Below are 22616 nucleotides of genomic sequence, written 5' to 3'. Positions count from 1 at the left end.
ATATAGCTGATTTACAATGTTGTGCTAATTTCTGCTGTACATCAAAGTGTTTCAGTTATATGTATACACACATTCTATTTTAACATATTCTTTTCCATTATGGTTTATCACAGGGTATTGAATATAGTTCTCTGTGCTATGTAGGCAGACCTTGCTGTTTATCCATGCTATATATAAAAGCTTACATCTGCTAGCCCCAGCCTCCCACTCCACGCATTCCTCAACCCCCTCCTCTTTGGCAGTCACCAGTCTGCTCTCGATGTCCGCCATTCTGTCTCTGTTTCATAGATAGGTTCCCCATGCTAAGCTGCTTCAGTCGTGTCCAACTCTGAGACCCCATGGGCTGTAACTCGCCAGGCTCCTCTGTCCATGGTATTCTCCAAGCAAGAATACTGGAGTGGATTGCCATTCCCTTCTCCAGGGGAATCTTCCTGACCGAGGTATCCAATCGGCATCTCTTATGTCTAACCCGAATTGGCAGGTGGGTTCTTTACCACTAGCACCACCTATGAAAGTGGAAGTGAAAGTCGCTCAGTCGTGTCCAACTCTTTGTGACCCCATGGACTATACGGTCCATGGAATTCTCCAGGCCAAAATACTGGAGTGGGTAGCCTTTCCCTTCTCCAGCGGATCTTCCTGACCCAGGAATTGAACCTAGGTCTCCTGCATTGCAGGCTGATTCTTCACCAACTTAGCTATCGGGGAAGCCCACTATGGATAGGCTTATTTGTGTCATATTTTGGATTCCACATGTAAGTGTAGCATCTATATTTTAAAGATTTGCTTACAGATGAAAACAACACACCGTTTTCAGCTGGTCTTTGTTCTTCCCACTCTTGCTATATTCTTCTTTTTCTCTCATCCTGCGGTCGACTCGGCAGCCTGTGGAGTTTGTGCCTCACCCCATTCGGGGCCTACTCCCTTTTAAAAAGTCCCTTTAAATAAACTTTGATGAGCAAACTTTCATTGCCGGACTTTTGGCTCATTCCCTTTGGAAAGTTACTCCATGTTTTCTTCTTCTCCCCTCTTGAAACTCAGGCAAGAAATACATTTTGAAATTCATTTCCTCCATATTTCTCTTCTCATCAACCTTTCTGTTATCATCAACCTTCCCTTCATCTCTAAGGGGACAGTTTACTTTACAACTCTTTTTTTTTTTTTTTTCTTTTTTGGACTAACTTCCACAGGGCACTCTGAAAGCCTCATGGTTCTATTTATTCGTCCAGCAAATATTTACTAACCACCTACACAGTCCCTGACTTGTACACTGTAATAAAAACGTGGCGAGGCAGGCCCCAGGGAACAAAGTCCAATTCACGCAACTCCAGTTCTCGAAACGCGCGCTAGAGGGCGCGCCTTTCCCGTTGGCATCTGACAAGCGGCGGGGCTCACTCTAGGGGCAGCGGACACCTCGGGACACAGTCAAGCGGTAACCTCGCACAACTTGCCCCTTAAAAACGAAGTAAATTCCATTTATTGGATTCACGGACAAAAAGAGAAATAAAGAAATTACATAACTCCCCCCAAAGGTCCATTTTTCCAGACACCACAGGTAGAATGCCTAGGGCTTACAGGTTTGGCAAAATTACAAAAATGTTAAAGACTATTTTCATTCCAAAATACCCAAAGAAAACTGAAAAACTGAAATCAATAAGCCTTCAACTGAATGTCAGTGAGAGTGACATATCAACTTTGCTAACTGTTAACTGTAGACTCAAAAGGACTTCCTTACACTTAAAACAATTAACAAGCTTAATTCTCTATACAATAAAATTTCCTGAATATGCCCCAGTAACGGCCCAGAAACCCAAGTCAGCTGGCACAACCAGGATTTATGCAGCACCTAACCTGTACCAGGCCTTGTTCTGGGCTGTGGATGACAGAGTCCCACTGCCCTTGGTGTTTACATTTGAAGAGAGAGGTAATGAACAAGCCAACACATAAATAAGCAAAGTCAGGGCTGTGATCACTGTGACAGAGGAAATAAAGCTGGTTGATGGGAAAAGAACAGATAGGGAGCTCTCGAGTCAAGTGTCTAGAAAATGTCTCCATGAGATGACAGCTATACAGATATCTCAGTCACAACAGAGCGCTGGGAATGTCTGGGCGCAGAAGTTTCCAGAATATTCCAGGAAGAGGGAACAGGGGCAAAGTCTTATCCATGAGAGTGTGAGGTTTTAAAAGATAAAGAGGAGTAGGAAAAGCACAAATAACAAGTATTAGGATGTGGAGAAAAGGGAACCTACTGTTGATGAGAATGTAAATTGGTGCCATCATTATGGAAAACATTATGGAGATTCCTCTAAAAACTAAAAATATAGTTACCATATGATCCAGTAACCCCAGTCCTGGGTATGTATCTGAAGAAAATGAAAACCCTAATTTGAAAAAATACATGCACCCAATTTAATGGTGCAGTGGTAAAGAATCCCCCTGCCAACGCAGAAGACACAAGACACTCGGGAAGATCTGGATCGGGAAGGTCTCCTGCAGAAGGAAATGGCAACCTGTTTCAGTACTCTTGCCTGGAGAATTCCATGGATGGAGGAGCCTGGTGGGTTACAGTCCATGGAGTCACAAAGAATTGGACACAACTGAGCAACTGAGCACACACACAATGTTTACAGGAGCTTTATTTACAACAGCCAAGATAAGGAAGCAACCAAATGTCTATTGACAGGTGAATGGATAAAGAAGATATGGTGTATATATACACAATGGAATACTACTCAGCCATTTAAAAAATGAAGTTTTGCCATTTACAGCAACATGGGTGGACCAGAAGGGCATTATGCTAGTGAAACAAATCAGCGAGAGAAAGACGAATACTCTATGTTATCACTTATACATGGAATCTAAACTATAAAACAAATGAATACATGTAACAAAGCAAACAAGCTCACAGGTATTGAGAACAAAACTAACCATTGCCAGTGGGGAGCAGGAAGGAGTGAGGGGCAAGATAGGGGTAGTAGCCCGCCAGGCTCCTCTGTCCATGGAATTCTCCTGGCAAGAATACTGGAGTGGGTTGCCATTCCCTTCTCCAGGGGATCTTCCCGACCCAGAAATCACATTCAGGTCTCCTGCACTGCAGGTAGATTCTTTACCATCTGAGCCACTCGCAGGTACAAACTACAGAGGTATAAAATAAATAAGCTACAAAGTTGTTGTACGGCACAAGGAATATAGCCAGTATTTTATTACAATAACTTTAGAGTATAATCTGTAAACAATGTGAATCTCTATGTTGTATATCTGAAACTAACATAATGCTAATATCAGCTATACTTTCACTTAAAAAAAATAGCAGAGGAGGAAGGTATACTGAGATGAGGAGAAGGAAGGTATACCAAGATGAGGAGGAGGAAGACTGCTTTTTCTGAATCTACTGAGATGACCATGCTTTTTCTCCATTAATCTGTTACAGTGGTATTTCTTTAATAGATTTTCCTTATGTTAAAACCTCTTTATATTTTTTTACTAAAGCCTTTCTGGTCATGATGCATCTTTAAATATATTTTTGGATTTGACTTGCCGAGATTTTATTTTGGATTTTTGTGGAGATCCTCATATGTGAGATGGGCTGAAAATTTTCCTTCATTGTCCTGTCTTTGTCTGGTTTCATTTTCAAGATTATACCAGCCTCATTAAAACATTTGGGGATATTTTCCCCACTATTCTCTGTTTATATATGAAGAATTATCTCATCATTAGAGGTTGAAAGCCTTCCCAAATAAAGCAATCTGGGCTCCTATTTTAATTAAATTTTACCTTTCTTGTTATTTTTTTCTCCTCCTTTGGGCATATTCTGTTGTTCTTTTCCTAACTTTTTAAGTTAAACTCTTGACTTCTTGATTTTCAAAATGTCCTCTCTTTTGATGAAAATATTTAAGGGTAAAATTATAATTATAGTTGCATGACACAAGATTTGTAAGGTGGTGTTTTCACAGTCATTCATTCATTTTGTCATCTTTTTGTTAATTATAGGCGTACATCTTTTTATTGCACTTCACAGATAGTGCATTTTTTACAAACTGAAGGGTTATGGCAATATTGTGTTGGGCAAATCTACCTGAGTCATTCTTCCTACATCATTTGCTCACATCATGTTTGTGTCACATTTTTCTAATTCTCACGATATTGCAAACATTTTCATTATCATGATATGAAATAATGTTAACACATTACATTACTGTAATCTATAATCAGTGATCTCTGATGTTACTCTAGGACTTACTGAAGACTCAGATAATGGTTAGAATTTTTTCGTAATATAGTATTTTTAAATGAAGTTGCCATACACGTTTTTTTAGATATAATCCTACTGCACTAAACAGACTATGCTGCTGCTGCTGCTGCTAAGTCGCTTCAGTCGTGTCCGACTCTGTGCGACCCCATAGACGGCAGCCCACCAGGCTCCCCCGTCCCTGGGATTCTCCAGGCAAGAACACTGGAGTGGGCTGCCATTTCCTTCTCCAAGGCATGAGAGTGAAAAGTGAAAGTGAAGTCGCTCAGTCATGTCTGGCTCTTAGTGACCCCATGGACTGCAGCCTACCAGGCTTCTCCATCCATGGGATTTTCCAGGCAAGAGTACTAGAGTGGGGTGCCATTGCCTTCTCCAAAATAGACTATAGTATAGTGTAAACAGAATTTTTATATGCACTAGAAGACAAAAAATTCACCTGATGCTTCATTACAATATTCACTTTATTGCGGCAGTCTGAAAGCAAACCCACAATATCTCACAGGTGTGCCTGTATTTCTAATTTCATTGTATTCACAGAATATAACCTCTCAATGATACCTATTTTTTTTAAAACATTATCTCGTACGTGGGACTGTTGTATTCACTGACTCTGTCTGTTGATTTTCTTATACTGCAAGATTTCTTGAATATACCCGGAGTGATGGCCAAGAGAACAGTCCCCCTTTATATAACCCTCTTCAGGCATTCGGGAGAAGAGACTGCAAATATTAACATACACCAACCACGCAGAGGTCATGGGAACAGAAAGAAGGCCCAAAGGGAATTTTGTTGTTGTTGTTGTTCCAACTCCAGCAACCTACCCAGAACTCAAATCCAGTCAAAACCAACATGCCTTCCACCTATCCTGGGGAGGGGTGGGGCGGCAGAGAGATTTGCACATTAAAGTGAGGGAGAAACCAGAGTCCAGGGCTGGACTGGTCAGACCCCGGAGCCTGTCAGCTGACCCTCCCTTCCGGGAACACGTGCTCAGGCGTCTCCAAGTTCCCCGGATTGGAACTTTCAGTGGAGCCACTGGGCCTGTGCCTGGGATGCCAGCTCCAGGCTCACAGGTCACATGGGAAGCGCGGGGAAGAATGAGCTCCGTCCGAGGGACGGTGACTAGTCACATCAATCCTGTCCCTGGGATTCTGCAGCTGGAATAAAGAGGGGTGCGCAGAGCAGGCTGTCGAGGGCGTTGGCAGAGAAAACAAGGCAGCTGGCCCACTGAGCCAGCACAGAGATGAGGTGGGAAAGCGGGGGCCAGCGTCCTGCTCCACCAGCCTGACATAGGCTGTTACACACAGGCCAAGCGCTCCCCAGCCCCCGGGACTCTCCAGGGCCCATTCTTCCTCCAGGAGCCCACAGCGCACCCCCCCCCAGTCATTTCTGGGGGTGCTCGTGTGCACTGGAGGCTGCCTGTCCCCTCTTTCCCCCAGCCGCTGTCTCTGGCACCTCTCGGGACCCACTGGCACCATCACACCACCCCGCTCCCGAACCCCTCAGGCCCCACACCTGGACACAGTTCCTGCTGCTCCTGTAAACTCAGGCTTTCCTGAACCCTGATCTGGGATGCTGCTTATCTGCTAGCAGATTTCCAGGGGTGGGGAAAGACCAGCTCAGCCCTTGGGGTCTTTTCCACATCTCAGAGCCCAGTCCCCTCATGCCCTGCCTAACAATAGCCTTTCAAAAATGATTAGTACTGAAACAGCTCGCCAGTCCAGGTTGGATGCATGAGACAAGTGCTCAGGGCTGGTGCACTGGGAAGACCCAGAGAGATGGGATGGGGAGGGAGATGGGAGGGGGGATCAGGATGGGGAACACATGTAAATCCATAGCTGATTCATGTCAATGTATGGCAAAAACCACTACAATATTGTAAAGTAATTAGCCTCCAACTAATAAAAATAATTGGGAAAATAAAATAAAAATGATTAGTATTAAACACAAACGGCTTCCCAGGTGGCGCTGGTGGTATACAACCCACCTGCCAAGGCAGAAGAGGTGAGAGATGTGGGTTCCATCCTGGGTGGGGAAGATCCCTTGGAGCGGGCATGGTAACCCACTCCAGTATTCTTGCCTGGAGAATCCCATGGACAGAGGAGCCTATCGGGCTACAGTCCATAGGGTCACAAAGAGTCGGACACGACTGAAGCAGCTTAGCACGCATGCCCAAACACAACAAGCTAACATGCTGGTCTGAAGCATCTCTGTTTGAAATGCTACCTAAGTCTAAGGCGGGCATGAGAAAAGCAGTGGTTGTCTGTTCTATGTGGGTTTCACCACCTCACAAAGGACACAACCACCTCCAATCTGTCCACCAGCGCTCTCTGATGAAAGCCTACAGCAGCAGGCAGAACTCGATGCTAGTCACGATCTCGTCTGCGCGAGATGCTTTGAGCGTGTCATTGAGCGTGCATGTCTCAGCGACACTGCCTTAGATTGAGGTCCTAAGAAGTGGCGCCTGAGCCAAAGATTCTATTGGAGGGGAATGAGAAGTGTTGGGAGGGGCTCTCCGGAGAAGGGGAGTGAGACGCAGGCTCAGGTGAGGGAAGGAGCCAGGGACGTGGTCTCAGCTGGAGCACAGAGTCGCCTGACCCCCAGCACAGGCTGGCCTCAGATCTGGCCCCACACCCGGACACAGTGACTGCTGGGTCAGCACTCGCTCGCAGTGGTGGGGATGGTCTGGGAGCAGCCCCCGGGCTAGGCAGCTGTGAACCTTAGTAGTCAGCGCTGGAAGCAGCTTGCACACGGAATCCACAGGGTCCCGGCAGCCTCCACCGCAGACATCCTCTCACCTGGGCGTTACTAGGGAAAGGAGAGGGAGGCTTAGTGATGCTTCAAAGGAGGTAGAGAGGGGACTCAGGGAGGGCGCAGCAAAGGGGTGGAGAAGCTGCTCTGCTTTCTCAGGACCCGCCCTTTCCTGGACCTTTCTCTCCTGTGCTGTGCTCTGGACTGATGGAAAATTCTCATAAAGCCAGGCTGGGCACCACTGATGAATGCTCTGGTCCCTGGGGACGTGGGACGGAGGGGCATTGTGTCTGGGATCCTGGACCCTGGGGGATCCTGGAGGTGGAGACAGAGTCTTGTCTCTACACCCCACAAGCTGCCTAAGACAAATGACATGCTTCAGTCCCCCCCGCCCACACTTTGAACATGGCATGTCGGAGTCAAAAGGCCCACCTGAGAGAGGTGGGAAAGTGAGGTAGGGCAGACCACCTGCACACACGACAGCCTGGACCTCTTGTTAAAGGGCCGTTTCTGATTAGAGTTGGGAGGGGGCTGCAATTTTGCAGTCATAACAAACCACGAGGTTGCTGGGCATAGCAGGGGTGCTGGACCGTCACTTGGAGTCCACTCGCCCGCCCTCTCAACTCTGGTTTTCCCTGGTGATTCCTCCCTTCCCCTACACACACACACACCATGGCCTCCAGGTGGAGCTGAGCTTCTCGGGGCGGCATGTGCCCAGGCCAGGCCGTCCAACACGTGGCCCTCCCCGGATCTGGTGGAGCCACTGCTCTGGAGCATCAACAGATTCCGGCCGAGGACGGTCAGCCCTGCAGCTGGTTCTGACCCCAGGGAAGGAACTGAGCCAGGGAAGGAAGGCAGAGCTGCTGCCCGCTCCTTCCTGCCCTGCGAGACAAGGAGGCAGCAGAGAGGGAGATGGGCTGGGTCCCGGCCTCACGGTCAAGTCCCCGCCCTTCTCAGTTACAGATCCCACGGTTCCCCTTTAAGGTGTCAGTGGGTCTGAGCTGAATGAAGTTCCTGCTTTGACTCACCCCGATCTGAGCCAGGTCTCCCAGGCCCTTGTCCACGAGTTACCCTGACTTGGGACCCTCATCAGCTGATAGAGACAATTGATGCAGCCCCAGGTCTGAGTTGAAAAGCGAGGCATGGAAGGAAGTTTCGGGAATGAGCCTGTGGCTGTGACCAGGCCCAGCCCTCACCAGGGGCGGGAGGGGAAATCACTCATCCAAGTCTTGGCAACCTGGCGGCGGGCCTGGCCCAACCCCACGCTCCAGCGCCTTCTGCGGCAGGAGACTCCGGGCTGTGAAGCAAAGTGTCAGCGGCCGGGTCCGCCTTTGCTGGGAGACGCAGCAGGACACGGCCCTGCCTCTGAGTGGTCTCTGCAGTGCACGCGGTTTGCACACATTCTCATTCGAGTCTCACAACCCCTGATGTAGGAGGAGCAGGAAAGAAGACCCGAGTCAGGAGAGAGACAGGACGGGCCAGGGCCTCCCGGTGGGGATGGACTGGCGCCCAGGCGTCCCGGAGCTCAGGGACCGGCAGAGGGAACCACCTCGAAGGTTCTCAGCAGTCCTGCCTGGCCGCCAGCTGGGCAAGCTGCGGGGGCTTACTCCAAGGCGCCCCGATGTCTATCTATTACCCAATTCCAGTAGCGGTCATTATCCAGCTGGGGGGAGCCCAAGCTGACTCACTGTTGTGACTTTGGAGCTCCATGACCTTGAACATAACCCCCTCAGGGTGAGGGAAAATGAAGGAGGCTGAGGTAGAGGCTTCCCTGCTCCCAACTGAGCTCAAATGACCACTCCTCACACGAGCTGATGTCGAGAAAACATCAATTCCCGTTAGTCAGCTGTGACAGGCGTCGGTGACCTAGGGAGACATCCAGCCTGGACGTCCAATGCCACACACTCCTGAGGAGCCAGACCCGGTGGGGGTTGGGAGGGGTGTAGGGGGATGGGGTCTCTCCTGTCCCACTGTCCCAAGGAGGGGAGAACCCGAGGCCTCCCTTGATCTCCCATTATTGTCCAGGAGACCAGCCCACAGCCCAGTAAAATGCACTCAGTGGGCACACCTCCCCCCGCCTCCCAGCCCACGGCCTCCAGCCCTGGACCCACCAGCCAGGGGGCAACTACTGCCTGGGTGTATGAGCCCAGCCCTGCACCAGACCCTGCCAGGGTTCAAGAAGGAAGGACACGGCCCTTGCCTTCAGGGAGCCCCCGTCTCAGCGGAGGTCTCACACACACAGAGGAAACTGGAGTATAAGCCTGCACATACCTCTCAGGGGTGAGATGGTGTGTTAACTCAGGGACTGTTCCGAGGACGGAGGAGTGTGTGCTAGGTGGTTCTGGAAGGCAGGCCTGGCGGAGAAGAGGGCTTAGGAGGGTGGAGCGGAGGTGGGTGGAGGGGCACAGGTCAGACCAGCACCAGGGGAGGCAGATGATGAGCAGAGCAGGGGCGTCTGCAAGGGTGCCCCCAGGTGGGCCAAGGATTCAAGTGAGGGGAGTTCCAGAAGCACAGGGCCTTGTTCTCTGACCCCCGCAGAGTGGCCTGTTATCCCAGAAGCCAGTGTATGGCAGGTGGTCGGTAAGAACCCACGTGCAAACTGCACCGGAGACCCATGGGGGCCCCCCAGCAACCCTGCCTGAACCCCAGCTCAGCCCTGGGATGCCACCCCCCATCTCAACACAACTCCCCTGAGTCCCGGCACTCACATCCCTGGGATTTGACCTACATGTCATAACTAAAGGCCTCTCCCACCCCCGAGGGTTTCACTCCTCAAAACCCACCTTACAAAGTCTAGTTGTCCTCAAAACCCCAGCCTGACTGTAGTGGGTCCCCCCTTTTCTGAGGGGTGGCTCATTCTGGGGAGGCCAGGGAGCTCCAGGCCAGGTGTGAAGCCCAGAGGAGCCCTCACCCTGCGGCCGGCCCCGGCCTCGCCTTCCTCTTGTTCCTCTGTGCCCTGCGGACACACGGAAGCTTGTCTGCCAGCCTCTCTCCCTGCCCAGAGCTGGCAGGCACCAGCAGGGAGGTGCCACTTCCTCCCCAGCCTCCCTCCTCGCCCTCTCTGCATCATGCTGAGCCAGCACTCAGGAAGCCAGAACAAGCAACCCCAAAGCAGAGGAGAGTAGACCATCCCCCCGGAGCTTCCCGATGATGACGGCGGCTGAGGAAGGGGACTGAGGCTCCTGACGTGCTGTCTGTGGGGTGTGGGAGAAGACAGTGGCTACCCGGGGCCCCTCCTCAGAATTCTTTATTCCTGAAAAGGGAAGAAAGGTCGATGGGCGTGGAATGGGGGAAACGAAAAGTGACTCGAACGAAGACCCTGACCCAGGACTCTGTGTCAGCTCAGGAAGGAGCGGCGGGCTAGCCCCAGGGCCTGGGGATCTCGGCCTGGAGTCCCGGAGCTCCAGGAATCCCTCGTAGATTCTGCGTCCCCGTGAGTATGTGCGTCTTCCCGGGGAGAAGGTTCATAATCTTTGCCATCTTGTCAGAGGGCTTCGTGAGCCCAAAAGTGTGAAGAAACCACTGCCCTGAAAGGAGAGGGAAGCCAGCAGGCGTGTTCATCCCTGGGGGGTGGTCTTGCCTCTGGAGCCGGGTGTCTGTTTCCACGTTTCCTGTCTCTGGTGGGCCAGGCGGGAGCACAGAAGTGGGCTCCCCACACAGGCACCATCGCTGCTACCACGGGAGAGGCTGGGCAGCCAGGACCACCTCTTCTTCGGCCGTGACTCCCAGCAGGCCAGGGGAGTTTTTCCACCGAGGCCCAGAGTCTGTCTCTGATTCCAGGTTCCATCAGACCCTCTGCCTTCACCTCCTGAGGTAGGTCTTCTCAGGGGACATGGCCTCATGCTGGGGCACAGGCCCAGGGCCCCATTCTGAGTCTCTGTGTCAGAGGCGCCCTGCACACTGCCCAGAGCGCCTGACCACTCCACATCTGTGCATAAAGACAAAGAGACCAGGGTCAGGTCTCAGGTGGAGCATGGCCCCGCCCAGCCCCCCCAACTCAGCCAGGGCTAGGAGGGAGCAGTCATGGGCCCCCTGCACCCAGTCCAGGGTTTTGCATCCTCTTAGCCCCTACCAAGCAGCCCCGGATTATAATCCCATTTACCAATGAGACATCGTGGGTTCAGGGTACTTGGTGACTTGGTTCCAGATGTCCCCGGTCCCGACTTAATCTCTTAATCTCCACCACTAAGCACCAGTCCACACTGCAACAGCCACCGACGGGTGGCAGGCAGAGGACAAGTGATCCCCGAGAAGCCACATGGCTCTAAGGAAAGGGGGGAGGGCAGAGACGGGTCTCCAGCACTGAGCAGCAGCCTGGGTGTGGAGCAAGGGCCCTGTGGGGGCAGGTCCTCTCCCAGCCCCCAACTGCTTTCTTCCCAACCCACTACCCAGGAGGCCACGTCCCCTGCAGACACCCATATCTCCCACCAACGCCCCTGCCCATGCTCCTACCACATGGTCCCGCTTCCTCAAGGCGCCATTTTCCCACCTGTAGGAGCATCTCTTAATGATGGTACAGTAGAGATACAGGGTCTTAGGGTCCAGAATCCAAAACGAGGTCCAGGCCTGCATTGCTGCACCACTAACTCCTGTGTGTGACCCAGGGCCAGCCTGGGGCTGCCGCACTTTCTTTGTCGACCACATGGCAGAGAAGCCCAAACAGCTTGGAATCTGAGGCCTGGGGGACAGGTAATGGCTCACCCCTTTCTCACTGCATGACTTTGGCCAAGCCTCTCGGGGGACCTCAATTCTCTTGCCTGGATGACCCCAGGACCCCGGTCCCACTTCCATCTCTCCTCCACGCCTCCAGTTGTCCTTGAACTGCACTCGGGCTCACTGGGCTCTTTCCATTAGACATTTTGGTGTCCCCTCTCCTGGCTACAAATCCTTTTTTAGAGCAAATATAAGCCTCCAAGTTCGGACCCCCACCTTAGAAATCTTCCACACTCTATGGAAGGTTCTATGTTCCATATGAGTCCCCAGGACCCAGCTCAAACCATCAAATTGCCTTGGGAGTCTCCAGCCACTTCCCCACCCTCCAGAACACTTTCAGTCTGTCCCCTACGGTAGCAGGCATCACCCTGTATGAGCACCCCAGGGACAGGGCTATGCTTCTCCCAAGGACCCCACTCAGCACACGGCCTGGTACACTGGGGCACTCAATTAATGATGTCATTAATGTTATCTGCTAAACTTACAGTCCTCGGAACATCCCCAGGAGGAGGAGGCCCTCATCTTCAGCCCCTACTTATACAGAAGCAAACTGTGTCTTGAGGTGAAATGACTTCTCCAAGGTACTAAGGAGGAAGCACTTGTGCCAGGAGATCTTGGGGAGTGGGGGAGGCCTGAGGATTGTGGAGAGCGTCCTCTCTCCGGGAGGCTTTTAATTCTGGCATTCAGGGAATGAGGATCTTGTAAGACAATAGTCCTACACCTAGAAGCCCAGTCTGCCCCACCTGCCCCACGTGACCCCCAACAAGCCCGAGAGGGCTCTGGCCAGCGCCAGGTCTCACCTGCTCTAAGCTGGGTGTGCCTGTGGAGGAAGACCAACACAGGGGCCCAAAGCAGGCGTGTGCAGCCACCCGGAGGGTCCTGGAGGAGGAACGGAAGGAGGCGACCCAAGCCCGGCAGCGGCCCGCTCCTTTTGAGACCCCCCAAGCCAGACCTCACGGTCTCCCAGGATCCCATCCAGAGAGGGGGCCCCAGCCCAGCGGCATCTCCAGGGGTCACAGATGCGGCTCTGGGGCGGGAAACAGTCGGCGGCGGCGGCAGGTTCTGCGTGCCTCAGAGCACGCGGCCTAAATGGGCCGCCTGGCCCTCGGGCCCGTGGCCGTGACTGCGCTGGTGGGTCTTGAGCGAGCCCTCCCGCGCGAAGCTCTTGCCACAGCGGGCGCAAAAGTAGGGCCTGCGCTCCCCGAAGACGCCGGGGCGGCGCGGGTGCGGCGCGGGCATGCGCGCGTGGGTGCGCTGGTGGTTGAGCAGGAAGCGCGGCTCTCGGAAGCAGCGGCCGCACTGCGCGCACTGGTGCGGCTTCTCGCCGCTGTGGATGCGCTGGTGCGTGAGCAGGTTCTGCTTGAGGCTGAAGCAGCGCCCGCACTCGGGGCAGGGGAAGGGCCGCTCGCCCGTGTGGGTGCGCTGATGGACCTCTAGGTTGTGCTTCACGCTGAAGGCCTTGCCGCACTCCGGGCACACGAAGGCGGCTGCGCGGCCCGCCCCGGCGTGCGCCTTCTGGTGCCGCACCAGGCTGGGCTGCTGGGCGAAGGTCTGGCCACACAGCGGGCAGCGGTGCGGCTGCTCCTCCGCCGGGTGGTGGATGACCAGGCCTCGATCGTCCCCCAGGCCCTCCTCCCCGTCCCCCGCAGGGGACCCGCCCCCCGAGGATGCCAGCTCGGTCATGGGCACGTCCAGCTGCAATCACCGGCCCCTGAGGAGGCAGAAACAGAGAGAGGAGTCAGAGGGCGCCCGAGGGTTGGCCAGCCCCCAGCCTCAGTGCCCATCACTCCCCAGTCCTGTTGGAGCCAGTGACCCCTGCTGGAATGGCCTTCTTTCTTCTCTACCCCTTAATTACATCCTACCCCTCCTTCCGGCCTTTCTCAAATGACCCCTCCTGCCTCTTTTGAGCCACGTGGCCCAACCCTGTGACCCTCAGGCATCACACAGCACACAGGGGCAATCATGCCACCTCTGTCTCCCTAACCTGTGGGCATCTTAAGGACAGGCCTGCTCCCTTTTATGACCCACATCAAACGCTGTGCCTACCACACAAGGCACGGAATAAATGCCGATGAATAATACTCAGGGGCTTCCAGTCTTATAACTTGTCCTGAACCCGGGTGCGCCTTATCCCTCCAACCAGGGTCTCAAGGAGGAGGGGAAGGACAGACATCCCCAATCTGGAGGGGAGGGTGGGGTCGACAGTGATTTAAAGATATTTTTGCAAAGCTTAGAAGAAACAAAACAAAAGCCCTGTAAACTTGAAAGTAACCTCAGTTAAACATTAAAGGCAGCAGCTCTTTGTTTATCAAAATGAGGCATGCCTGTAAAAGGTTTGCAAGTCACTGAACCACAGTGTGAGCTCGCAGGGGGCGGGTCTCAGCTTGATTCCTCTTGGCATCCCCCCAGCAAAGCCTGGGCCAGGCTGAGGAACACTCAACAGCTCAACAAACAGCCCCAAGTTCAGTTCCATCTGGTTCACGCTGCTTCTCCTAAGGATCTCTTTCCCAGGGCACTGTGTCCCTCTTAAATTGTTGCCCGCAACAGCCCCGAGGAAGGGGCAGGCTTATGGAATCCCAATATATAGATGGGGAAACTGAGGCTCAGTGAGGTCGACTTACTTGCCCAAGGTCGCCCAGCAAGGTGAACCAGGACTAGGCTGTAAACTTCCTCATTGTCAAAAGTTCTTCTCAATGTCCTAGCTGCACACCAGCTAAGCGTCCCTCAAAACACACACACACACACACACACACACACACAGAAGACCACCACTCTCCCGGCCACCACAGGTCATCAGGACCCAAAGGACCACAGCTTCTGTGGGGTGCTGTCTGTGGCCAACACCCTCAGGCCTCCCCAAATCCTGGGTTCCAGCTCCTGCAGAGCAGTAAGGCCTGCTTCGAGCGGCCGAGCTGACCTCCCCGCAGGCTTTCCCCCGCCAGTATCAGGGAAACCTCCTGGCCCTTCACCTGGACCTCCATGCAGGCCTTAACACTTCCAGATCTCCCTGCTTACCTCCGCCTCAGTGGACCTACCAGCAGAGTGGGGTCCCAGAGGCACCCCCTCTGTCTTCTCCTGCCCTCGGGCCCCCGGTGGAACACGACTCACCCCTGGGAAGGGGACAAGGACTACTTGCAACAGGCCCCACCCCCAACTCCTTCCCCAGGCAGCTGCAGGCCGTTTGCAAAGACAGATCATCTGTCCCCTTGGGCCAATCTCAGCCTGGCCTTGTCTCTGAGCCGCCTCCCCCTCCCCCAGCTATACCCCTGGCCGAGGGCCCCGCCCGCCGAGAGGGTCTCAGGCCACGGTCCCTAGTCTCTCCGGCGGCAAGTTCCTCCATCCCATCCCGCACTCACAGCCCAGGCGGCGCCCCAGGTCCTCCGGCCTCCAGTAGGGGCTCTTTCCTCGAGTCTGCACTGCCCAAGGCAAATACGGTAACTCTCCGCAACGCCTCCGGGGGCCCCTTCTCCCTCACCACCAGAAGGACGGCCAGCCTCCAGCACCGCTCTTCTTATCAGACCGCGGCATGAATCGGAAGAGCTGACCCCACCCACCCGACCCCCCGCACACAACCTTGCCAGCTCCTCGGGCCAGAGCGAGATCCTGGAGAAATATGGTAAACTCTGCGTCGCAACCCCACCCCCACGAAAATATGTAGGCCTCCCACTCTGCTGCAGCAACCCACCCCATTCCGCTGCAAGCGCTGGCTCCCTTAGGGAATTCGTGCAACCCACCCCGCTCCCGCAACGCCGGGGGTAGGGGGAGAAACCACGCCACCCCGCCCGGATAAATACGTAATTAAGTCTAGGCGCTCGCCACTCCCGGAAAGGGTCTGCGCGGCTCCCGGCAAATACGGTAGCGCGCCCGCAGTAACCCGCCCCAAGGGTCCGGCACCGGCCGGGGTAAATACGGTAATCTCCCGGCGCGGCCTCCACCCGAGACCCGGCCCGGGACTCGCGAGGCGCCGCCTCCCCGCAGCCCGCCGCTCCTCCGCAGCGCCGCAGCCGCCAACGTCGCCGCAGCCGCACAGCAGCCCCGTGAGGCTGGGAGGTCTAACTCTCCCACAGCCTGGCTGGAGCACCGAGGAGGCCTGCGAGCGGGGCAAGGAACCAGGCGGACGCCCAGGCGGGCGGGCGGGCGGGTCGCCCCGGGCCCCCTTGCCCCAGCCATTCCCGGTTCAGGATTCCCCGAGGCCCCCCGATCAAGCAGTTAGAGCAGTGTCGCATCCCTCATCCTACGGCTGTGCAGTGCTTGGTCGCTCAGTCGTGTCCGACTCTTTGCGACCCCATCGATAGACTGTAGGCCGCCAGGCTCCTCCGTCCGTGGTGCTTCTCCAGGCAAGAATACTGGAGTGTGTTGCCATTCCCTTCTCCAGGGGGTCTTCCCAACCCAGGGATTGAACCAGGGTGTCCCGCAGTGCAAGTGGATTCTTTACCGTCTGAGCCACCGGGGCAGCCGACCTACTCTGGTTAGGCCCACAGACTGGCGCCAGCGTCTGGGAAGCCGGGCCTGGGGGGCGTGGGAGGGACAAAGCCTTTCCTTGCAAGAGAGAGAAAGGGGTGAACGCAGGAAACTGTCCCCCCACCCCCACCCCCCGGGAACCTTTCTGAGCCGGGGCTTCATGGGTGGGAGACCGAGCCCAGCCTACCACCAGGTTATGCCATCAGGATGACTGGGTGGAATAGAAGAGATACTTATTCCCCTACCATGCCATCCTTCCCACAAAGGAGCCCATTACAGTCAAACTAAAGACAACCCATGCAGGAGCCACTTATAACACCCTGGGGAGGCAGCTGGTGTGGGCAGAGCTGGGCTGAATTCCAGCTTCCAAATGTCACTTAATAATACACCTTACCTAGGCATTGCTCCTCTCATTACAAAGCCCTTTCCCATGTATTATCTCGCAGCAGCCTTCCAATAACCAGTGCCGGCTCAACCATACAAGTGTTATTATCCCATTTCATAGATGGGAAAATAAAATAAAATTGAAACAGAGAGCAACTCTGCCAACACCCCACCCCCACCGCTCCCCGTACCTCCTCCCCCCACTGCTTCACCTGGCAGAGTCCAGGTGGAAAGGCAGGCCCAGCTCTCTCTCCTTGGCATCGCCCTGGTCCCTCAACAGAGAAACAGAAGCAGCATGCTCACCAGGATCAGAAGGAATAATCTCATCCCAAAGGGGAAAATACCTCCAAAGTTACATCTTACAGATGGTGAAACTGAGGCTGGAGAAGGAAAATGATTTTTTAAATTAAAAGTGCTAGAGGAACACTCTGGGCTTCCCAGGTGGCACTAGCGGTAAAGAACCCCGTCTGCCAATGCAGGAGACATAAGAGACTCGGGTTCAATGCCTGGGTCAGGAAGATCCCGTGGAGGAGGACAAGGCAACTCACTCCAGTATATTCTTGCCTAGAGAATCCCATGGACAGAGAAGCCTGTTTGGTGGGAGAGGCGGGACAAAAAGAGACAAGACTGAAGCGACTTAGCACGCAAGCACGCACGAAGAGGAATATCAGTTGGCCCTTTCTGCCCTGGCCCTCTGTAGCTGCTGCTGCTAAGTCACATCAGTCGTGTCCGACTCTGTGCGACCCCATAGACGGCAGCCCCCCAGGCTCTGCCGTCCCTGGTGGATAAAACTGCTAGGATTCTGGAAGATCCAGGCAGGGCTCCTTACAGCAGACAGTGGGTATGGCTGTTGGGGTGGCGTTATCCCTGATGAAGGCTTTTGGGAGGCACAAGCCTCCCAGCCTCGGGAGGTGCCCCCCGTAGCCCTACAGGCACCCCAGGTGCCTTCCAGGGCCTGGGAAATGAATTCCAGGTGGAGGGTCCATCTGGGAGTAAAACGAATCTCTCACTCCTGACACCAGCTTTCACAGCTCGCCCCGTGGACCAGTTCACCGCAGCCAGTCCCCTCTTGGGTACTCTCAGCCTCTGAAGGACCCATCCCCATCCACACTCCTCCGGTAGCCCCTCACTGAGGTTTGTGGAACTCCACAGGAGAGACACCCCAAGGAGACTGGTATTTCAAATAGAGTCAATGGTGGGGGCAGAATGCTGGGAAAGCCAAAGACGTGAAACCACAAGGGTAGATGTTTACTCCAGCGCCAAGTGTAGATCTCCCACGGCAGTGACGAAAGGACCCTCTAACCACTGACGATAACCCACACCCACACCCACCTGGCCCGTGGAGCTTGGTTCATGAACAGCCACGCCACCCAGCTCTCTTTGGTTGCAAACGTCACCTGCCAGAGCGACCAGCTTTCATCTCTCCCACAGGCTACGGGAGAAATGGGAACACTTAGGAAATGACCAGATTTCTCAAAAGCAAAACAGTATACCTGAGGACGTCACCCTTATTTTTAGCAGCTGTGTCATATTTCTGGGTAAGCTACATAGAAAGGGAAGGAACACAGCCAGGGTCGGGGTAGTGGAGGCAGACAACACCACCTCAAACTCGTCACTCTCAGCGGAATGCCCAGGGCTCCGGAAAGCCTCCTTCCTCAGCCCTGCCTGTGTGTGTGATTTCTGCTGACTCACTTCATGTCTCTGGTTTCATACAGACACCCCCGCACGCATCTCCTGCTGCCGTTTGCACGTGCTGTCATGAGCACAATAGAATGGCAGCGTGGAAATATTCTGCAAATGCAGTCACGCTTCTCTGTCCATGCAGGGCCAGAGGCTGGCATGGAGATCCCCACCACTCCGAAGAGGCTCATGTGACAGCTGGACTCTGGACCCTAAAAAAAAGCTCCGGCCTGCTCACCGCCAAGAACAGCTGGCCCATGAGCCCCCTCTGGGTAAAGGCATGTCCAGCTCAGTTGAGTCCTGCTCAGGGCCCTGTATTCCCTCCCTCCCCTGCCTCTGGGGTACACTGGCTGGAGCAGCGATCCCCGTGACTCCCCTGGACCCGTGTGCTCCCTCGCAGAGGTCAGCCTGGTCATCCTCTGGCTCCCCCAGCTCTGGGCTGCAATCCCAGCACTTCTGCACTCAGTTCAGGGACCATGCTACCGCCCTCCATCAGCTTGTCCCATCTCCCCAGATTGGATGGCGATCCCTAACATCCCTCTCTAAGGGGACTTAGTTCACTTTGGTTTTCCCACCAGGTCACGAGCTTCAAAGGGCAGGACTCAACATCTCTGTATCCCAAGAGCCCAGCATACCATAGACCCTCAGTCAGTGTCTGCTGAATGAATGAATGCACGTCTGCCAATTACATCGGGGGGGGGGGGGGCACAGCCAGAAGGTGTGCTGATGTGATGTGTAAGGGGTGAGGGGCTACAAGCAAGTTACAGCCCCAGCCACGGCTCCGAGGGCCAGGAGGCACTTCGAGACCTGGATGGTGCTGTGGGGCTCTGGACATGAGTTCTCATCTGCTCCAACGTTCTTTTCCTTTGAAATTAAACCCCAAGATGTGACCTAGGACATCCATTCGACCCCTAAGCTTGCAGCCTGCTTGATACCAGCTAATTTCTATAGCAACTGAGCTCTGTTTGGGGAACATATTTTCTTCTCTTTCCATGATACGACTTCCATTTCTACAAATGCCGTGCAAGTAGCCAGACACGGAGGTTCATTTTTTAAATGACAACAGCAATCATTTATTGACTGAGTGCTGTGTACCAGGAACCCACACTACATGCTCTACCTAGATGACTTGCCCAAGGTCCCCCAGCTTACATGTTTAAGGCCAGAATTTAGCCACAGAACAGAATCTATCCACTATTCCTAACAACAAAAGAAAGCTCTTTTTAGACTGGGGTGAGAGATGGGGGCAAGAGAAAACATGTCTACTTCTCAATAGGAGCATTATTCCTAGGGCTGTACTGTCCAATAGCCACGTGTGGCTCTTTACATTGAAATTAACTAAAATCAAGTAAAATGGAAAATTTATGTTTTCTGAGGGCCTCCACCCCACCAGCCACAGTTAAGTGCTCCACAACCACATGTCCTGGTGGCCATGACATTGTGGGGCACAGATGTAGAACATTTCATCACAGAAACTTTTGGACGGTACTGGTCTAGGGCCCCTCCCCCTCCAGAACTGGGAGACTCTGGTCTCTTTTTAACCCAAAGATCAACCTATTCTGGGATCATTCATTTCCCTCTGTCTGCTGGGATCATGTAAACGCCTACTGTTTTCAGCCCCAAGGACTCCTCTTGCCAAAAGGTCAAGGCTATTTCTTTAGCAAACCCAAACTACTTTAAAAAAGAAAAAGTAAAAAGCTCAGCAGAGGCTCCACTTCTGCCAGGCACTCCCTGCCAAGTCCCTGCTGGTCCTCCTCTCTCCCCTGGTTCAGGGACCTCTCCCTGGCGGCTCCCCGGGGCTGGGCAGTAGGGAACCACACTCTCTCAAGAAGGCTGCCATCTGGCTGGCTGAGTCAAAGCTCATGCTGCTTGCCAAGGACAAGCATTTGCCCAGTACCTAAGGCATTTGTCATAACTCCCAGCCTGCTCCTAACAAAGGACATAAGGATGCTGCAGGCAGTTCCTGGAACCCCACCCCACCAAGCTCATCCGGTGTGTTGGAAGCTTGGCCCCGGGTCCCCACTGTAGACTTGCACTTATGTGGTTGTGAATAGGCTATAAAGAAGTCTTTGAAGATCCTGACTTATTTACTCATGGTTGTTTTCTGTTCTCCCATGCAAGCCTTTAATCTCAGCATGTTCTGGAACATTTGAACTATAAAACACGAGGCCAGGTCTGACCTTGTCTTTGATTTTATGGCATGCCTCTTCCTAAATTTTCTCTGACCTAGTTTGATTATTTTTAAATGAAAGGGAATTAAAAATTGAAGCTGATGATGCCAGACCTCCCTCGGAGAGGCCTGAGCCTTGCAAAGGTGGAAGAAGTTTAGGCTAACAGGAAGTCTAGGACCTACCATGCACTTGCAAGGGGACTTGGTGAACTAGTCCCACCCTCCCCACCCCCTCCCCTATATCGCTGTCCTGCCCAGTTCACAGCTCCCAGTGAGATGGCAAATAAGAAAACCTTGTCGGGAGCGCCGGGGCTGGGGATAATTTGTTGAAGAATTAACTGCATATAGATTGTTCCAAGCTATGTATCAAAATGAACTTCTCGAGGGCAGGGACTGTGACTGCTCTAGACTGGACTGTGTTCCCCAAATTTGTATATTGAATTCCGGACCCCCAGTATGATGGCATCTGGAGATGGAGCCTTTGGGAGGCAATTAGGATTTAGGTTTAGACAAAGTAGCTCAAATACTTAGGCCACCTGATGCCAACTCATTGGAAAAGACCCTGATGGTGAGAAAGATTGAAGGCAGGAGGGGAAAGGGACAACAGAGGATGAGATGGTTGGATGGCATTACCAACTCGATGGACATGAGTTTGAGCAAGCTCTGGGAGATGATGAAGGCCAGGGAAGCCTGGCGTGCTGCAGTCCATGGGGTCGCAAAGAGTGGGACACGACTGAGCGACTGAACAACAAAAGTGGTGAGAGTGAGGTCCGCCTGGTGAGATGAGTGTCTAAGAGGAAGGGAGAGACCAGGTCCTCCCTCTCTCTCTACTTCTCCCTCTCCCCTCTCCGGCCCACCACGTCAGCACACCAAGAAAAGGCGGTTGTCTACAAGCCAGGAAGCAGGCCCTCAGCAGGAAAAGAACCTGCCAGCTCCTTCATCTTGGACTTCCAGCCTCCCAGACTGTGACAAACACATGTCCATTGTTGAAGCGCCCAGCCTGTGGTGGTATTCTGCTGACCTGAGCTGATGAAGACAGTGGCTTCTTCATCACAGCGTCCCTGAGGTCTGACACAGTGCCTGGCACACTGGAGGCTTATTTAGGAAATCATGGGGCAGAGCTTGTTTAGGCTCTGCCATCCCACCATCCTGACCTGGTCAATGGGACCTGCACCTCAGTTACTCTTGGTCTGATGGACTTGGTCCTGTCCCCATTGTGACTCAGAGCACCCATTGTGAGGGGGTGGGCACCTGGGGTCAGTGAACAGGTATTCATTCTCATGACTTTGGTGGCAGGGGGTGGGGGGAGGAGGCAGTGGATGGGGTGCTGCAACCAGACCTCACTAACCCCAAATCCTACCAATACTGCTGTTTGATTGATCTGATCATCAAACACAGGACATTTGTGAATGGTAACACATTCATTGTACAGAAACAGCCCAGCTGATCTCTTCAGTATCTGCCTGCCCCGCCCCTCAGGAACCTGATTCAACCCGGCTCTAACACAGACATGGTACCTCTGGGATGCTTCCTGGAGGAGGAAGGCTTGCACGAGTTGGCCTCAGGATTTGAGGAAGCGAGTTCCCCATCGTTAAAGTGGGTTTTGATGAGATCCTGGCTGGGGCAGGGCAGGCTGGGGGAGGCGCTGCAGGGCAGGCTGGGGGAGGCGCTGCAGGGCAGGCTGGGGGAGGCGCTGCAGAAGGGCAGGGCAGGCTGGGGGAGGCGCTGCAGAAGGGCAGGGAGACAGCAGAGCCCCTGGAGCTGGGGAGGGCCAGAGAGCCTGCCCGGGAAACCCTTGTGACCTGGCCCCCGCTGGTCCTCAGAACTGAGCTCCTGGATGGACACGCCTCGTCTTCTCATGAGGTCTCACACAGCGCGATTTGCCATCAAAGGCCGGGACCACGAGTCAGCAGCCCTGCCTGCACACTAACCATCCCCAGCATTGTGTTACCCAGGGAAGCTGGATCACCTCCATGTCTTTTTGTGATGCTTCTGCCAGATGAAAGGGATTAAACAAAACCTGAAAAGAGGGGTGGCCGGAAGCCAGGGTGACCGCACAGATCCCAGGGAAGGTCACACTTGTCTGAGTTCAAGGAAGAACCCGGCGGGTCCCTGGGAGGCAGGAAGGCAGAGCTCCTCCTACAGAATCATCCTAGGGTCCCCCTCTCCCCTCCCACTTTCCAGCTGCCCAAACCTGGTACCCCCATACCCACC

At 53.8% G+C, this 22616-nt stretch overlaps 1 protein-coding gene and 1 long non-coding RNA gene across 8 annotated transcripts; one reads left to right on the top strand and one right to left on the bottom strand.

Annotated features, from left to right (window-relative positions):
• Positions 1 to 2717: 2717 nt before the first annotated feature.
• Positions 2718 to 15218, bottom strand: LOC136170861 (oocyte zinc finger protein XlCOF26). 7 transcript variants are annotated; one of them, XR_010663707.1, is made up of 5 exons: positions 11097 to 12291; positions 9778 to 10922; positions 9266 to 9348; positions 7666 to 7876; positions 2718 to 7051 (listed from the first exon to the last, which is right to left on the bottom strand). XR_010663707.1 is itself a non-coding variant. In XM_065939396.1 (2 exons), exon 2 carries the CDS (start codon positions 13388 to 13390, stop codon positions 12779 to 12781), a length of 612 nt encoding a protein of 203 aa, XP_065795468.1. In that variant the 5' UTR covers positions 13391 to 14817; positions 15064 to 15218; the 3' UTR covers positions 12495 to 12778. The 7 variants fall into 7 exon arrangements, 3 of the variants coding, with proteins under 3 accessions (XP_065795468.1, XP_065795470.1, XP_065795469.1); XR_010663708.1 differs by lacking the exon at positions 9266 to 9348; XR_010663705.1 differs by lacking the exons at positions 2718 to 7051; positions 7666 to 7876; positions 9266 to 9348 and adding an exon at positions 12508 to 14977 and having other exon boundaries at positions 10358 to 10922; positions 11097 to 11258.
• LOC136170862 (uncharacterized) lies at positions 10300 to 13468 on the top strand. Its single transcript, XR_010663709.1, has 5 exons — positions 10300 to 10427; positions 10624 to 10807; positions 11599 to 11683; positions 12195 to 12288; positions 13334 to 13468. It is a non-coding gene; the product is annotated as an uncharacterized lncRNA (long non-coding RNA).
• Positions 15219 to 22616: the final 7398 nt, after the last annotated feature.

This window comes from Muntiacus reevesi, chromosome 6 (assembly GCF_963930625.1).
Source record: "Muntiacus reevesi chromosome 6, mMunRee1.1, whole genome shotgun sequence".
Classification (NCBI taxonomy): domain Eukaryota; kingdom Metazoa; phylum Chordata; class Mammalia; order Artiodactyla; family Cervidae; genus Muntiacus; species Muntiacus reevesi.
Note: the sequence above shows the minus strand (reverse complement) of the source record. Positions and strands in the feature narration are given on the sequence as shown.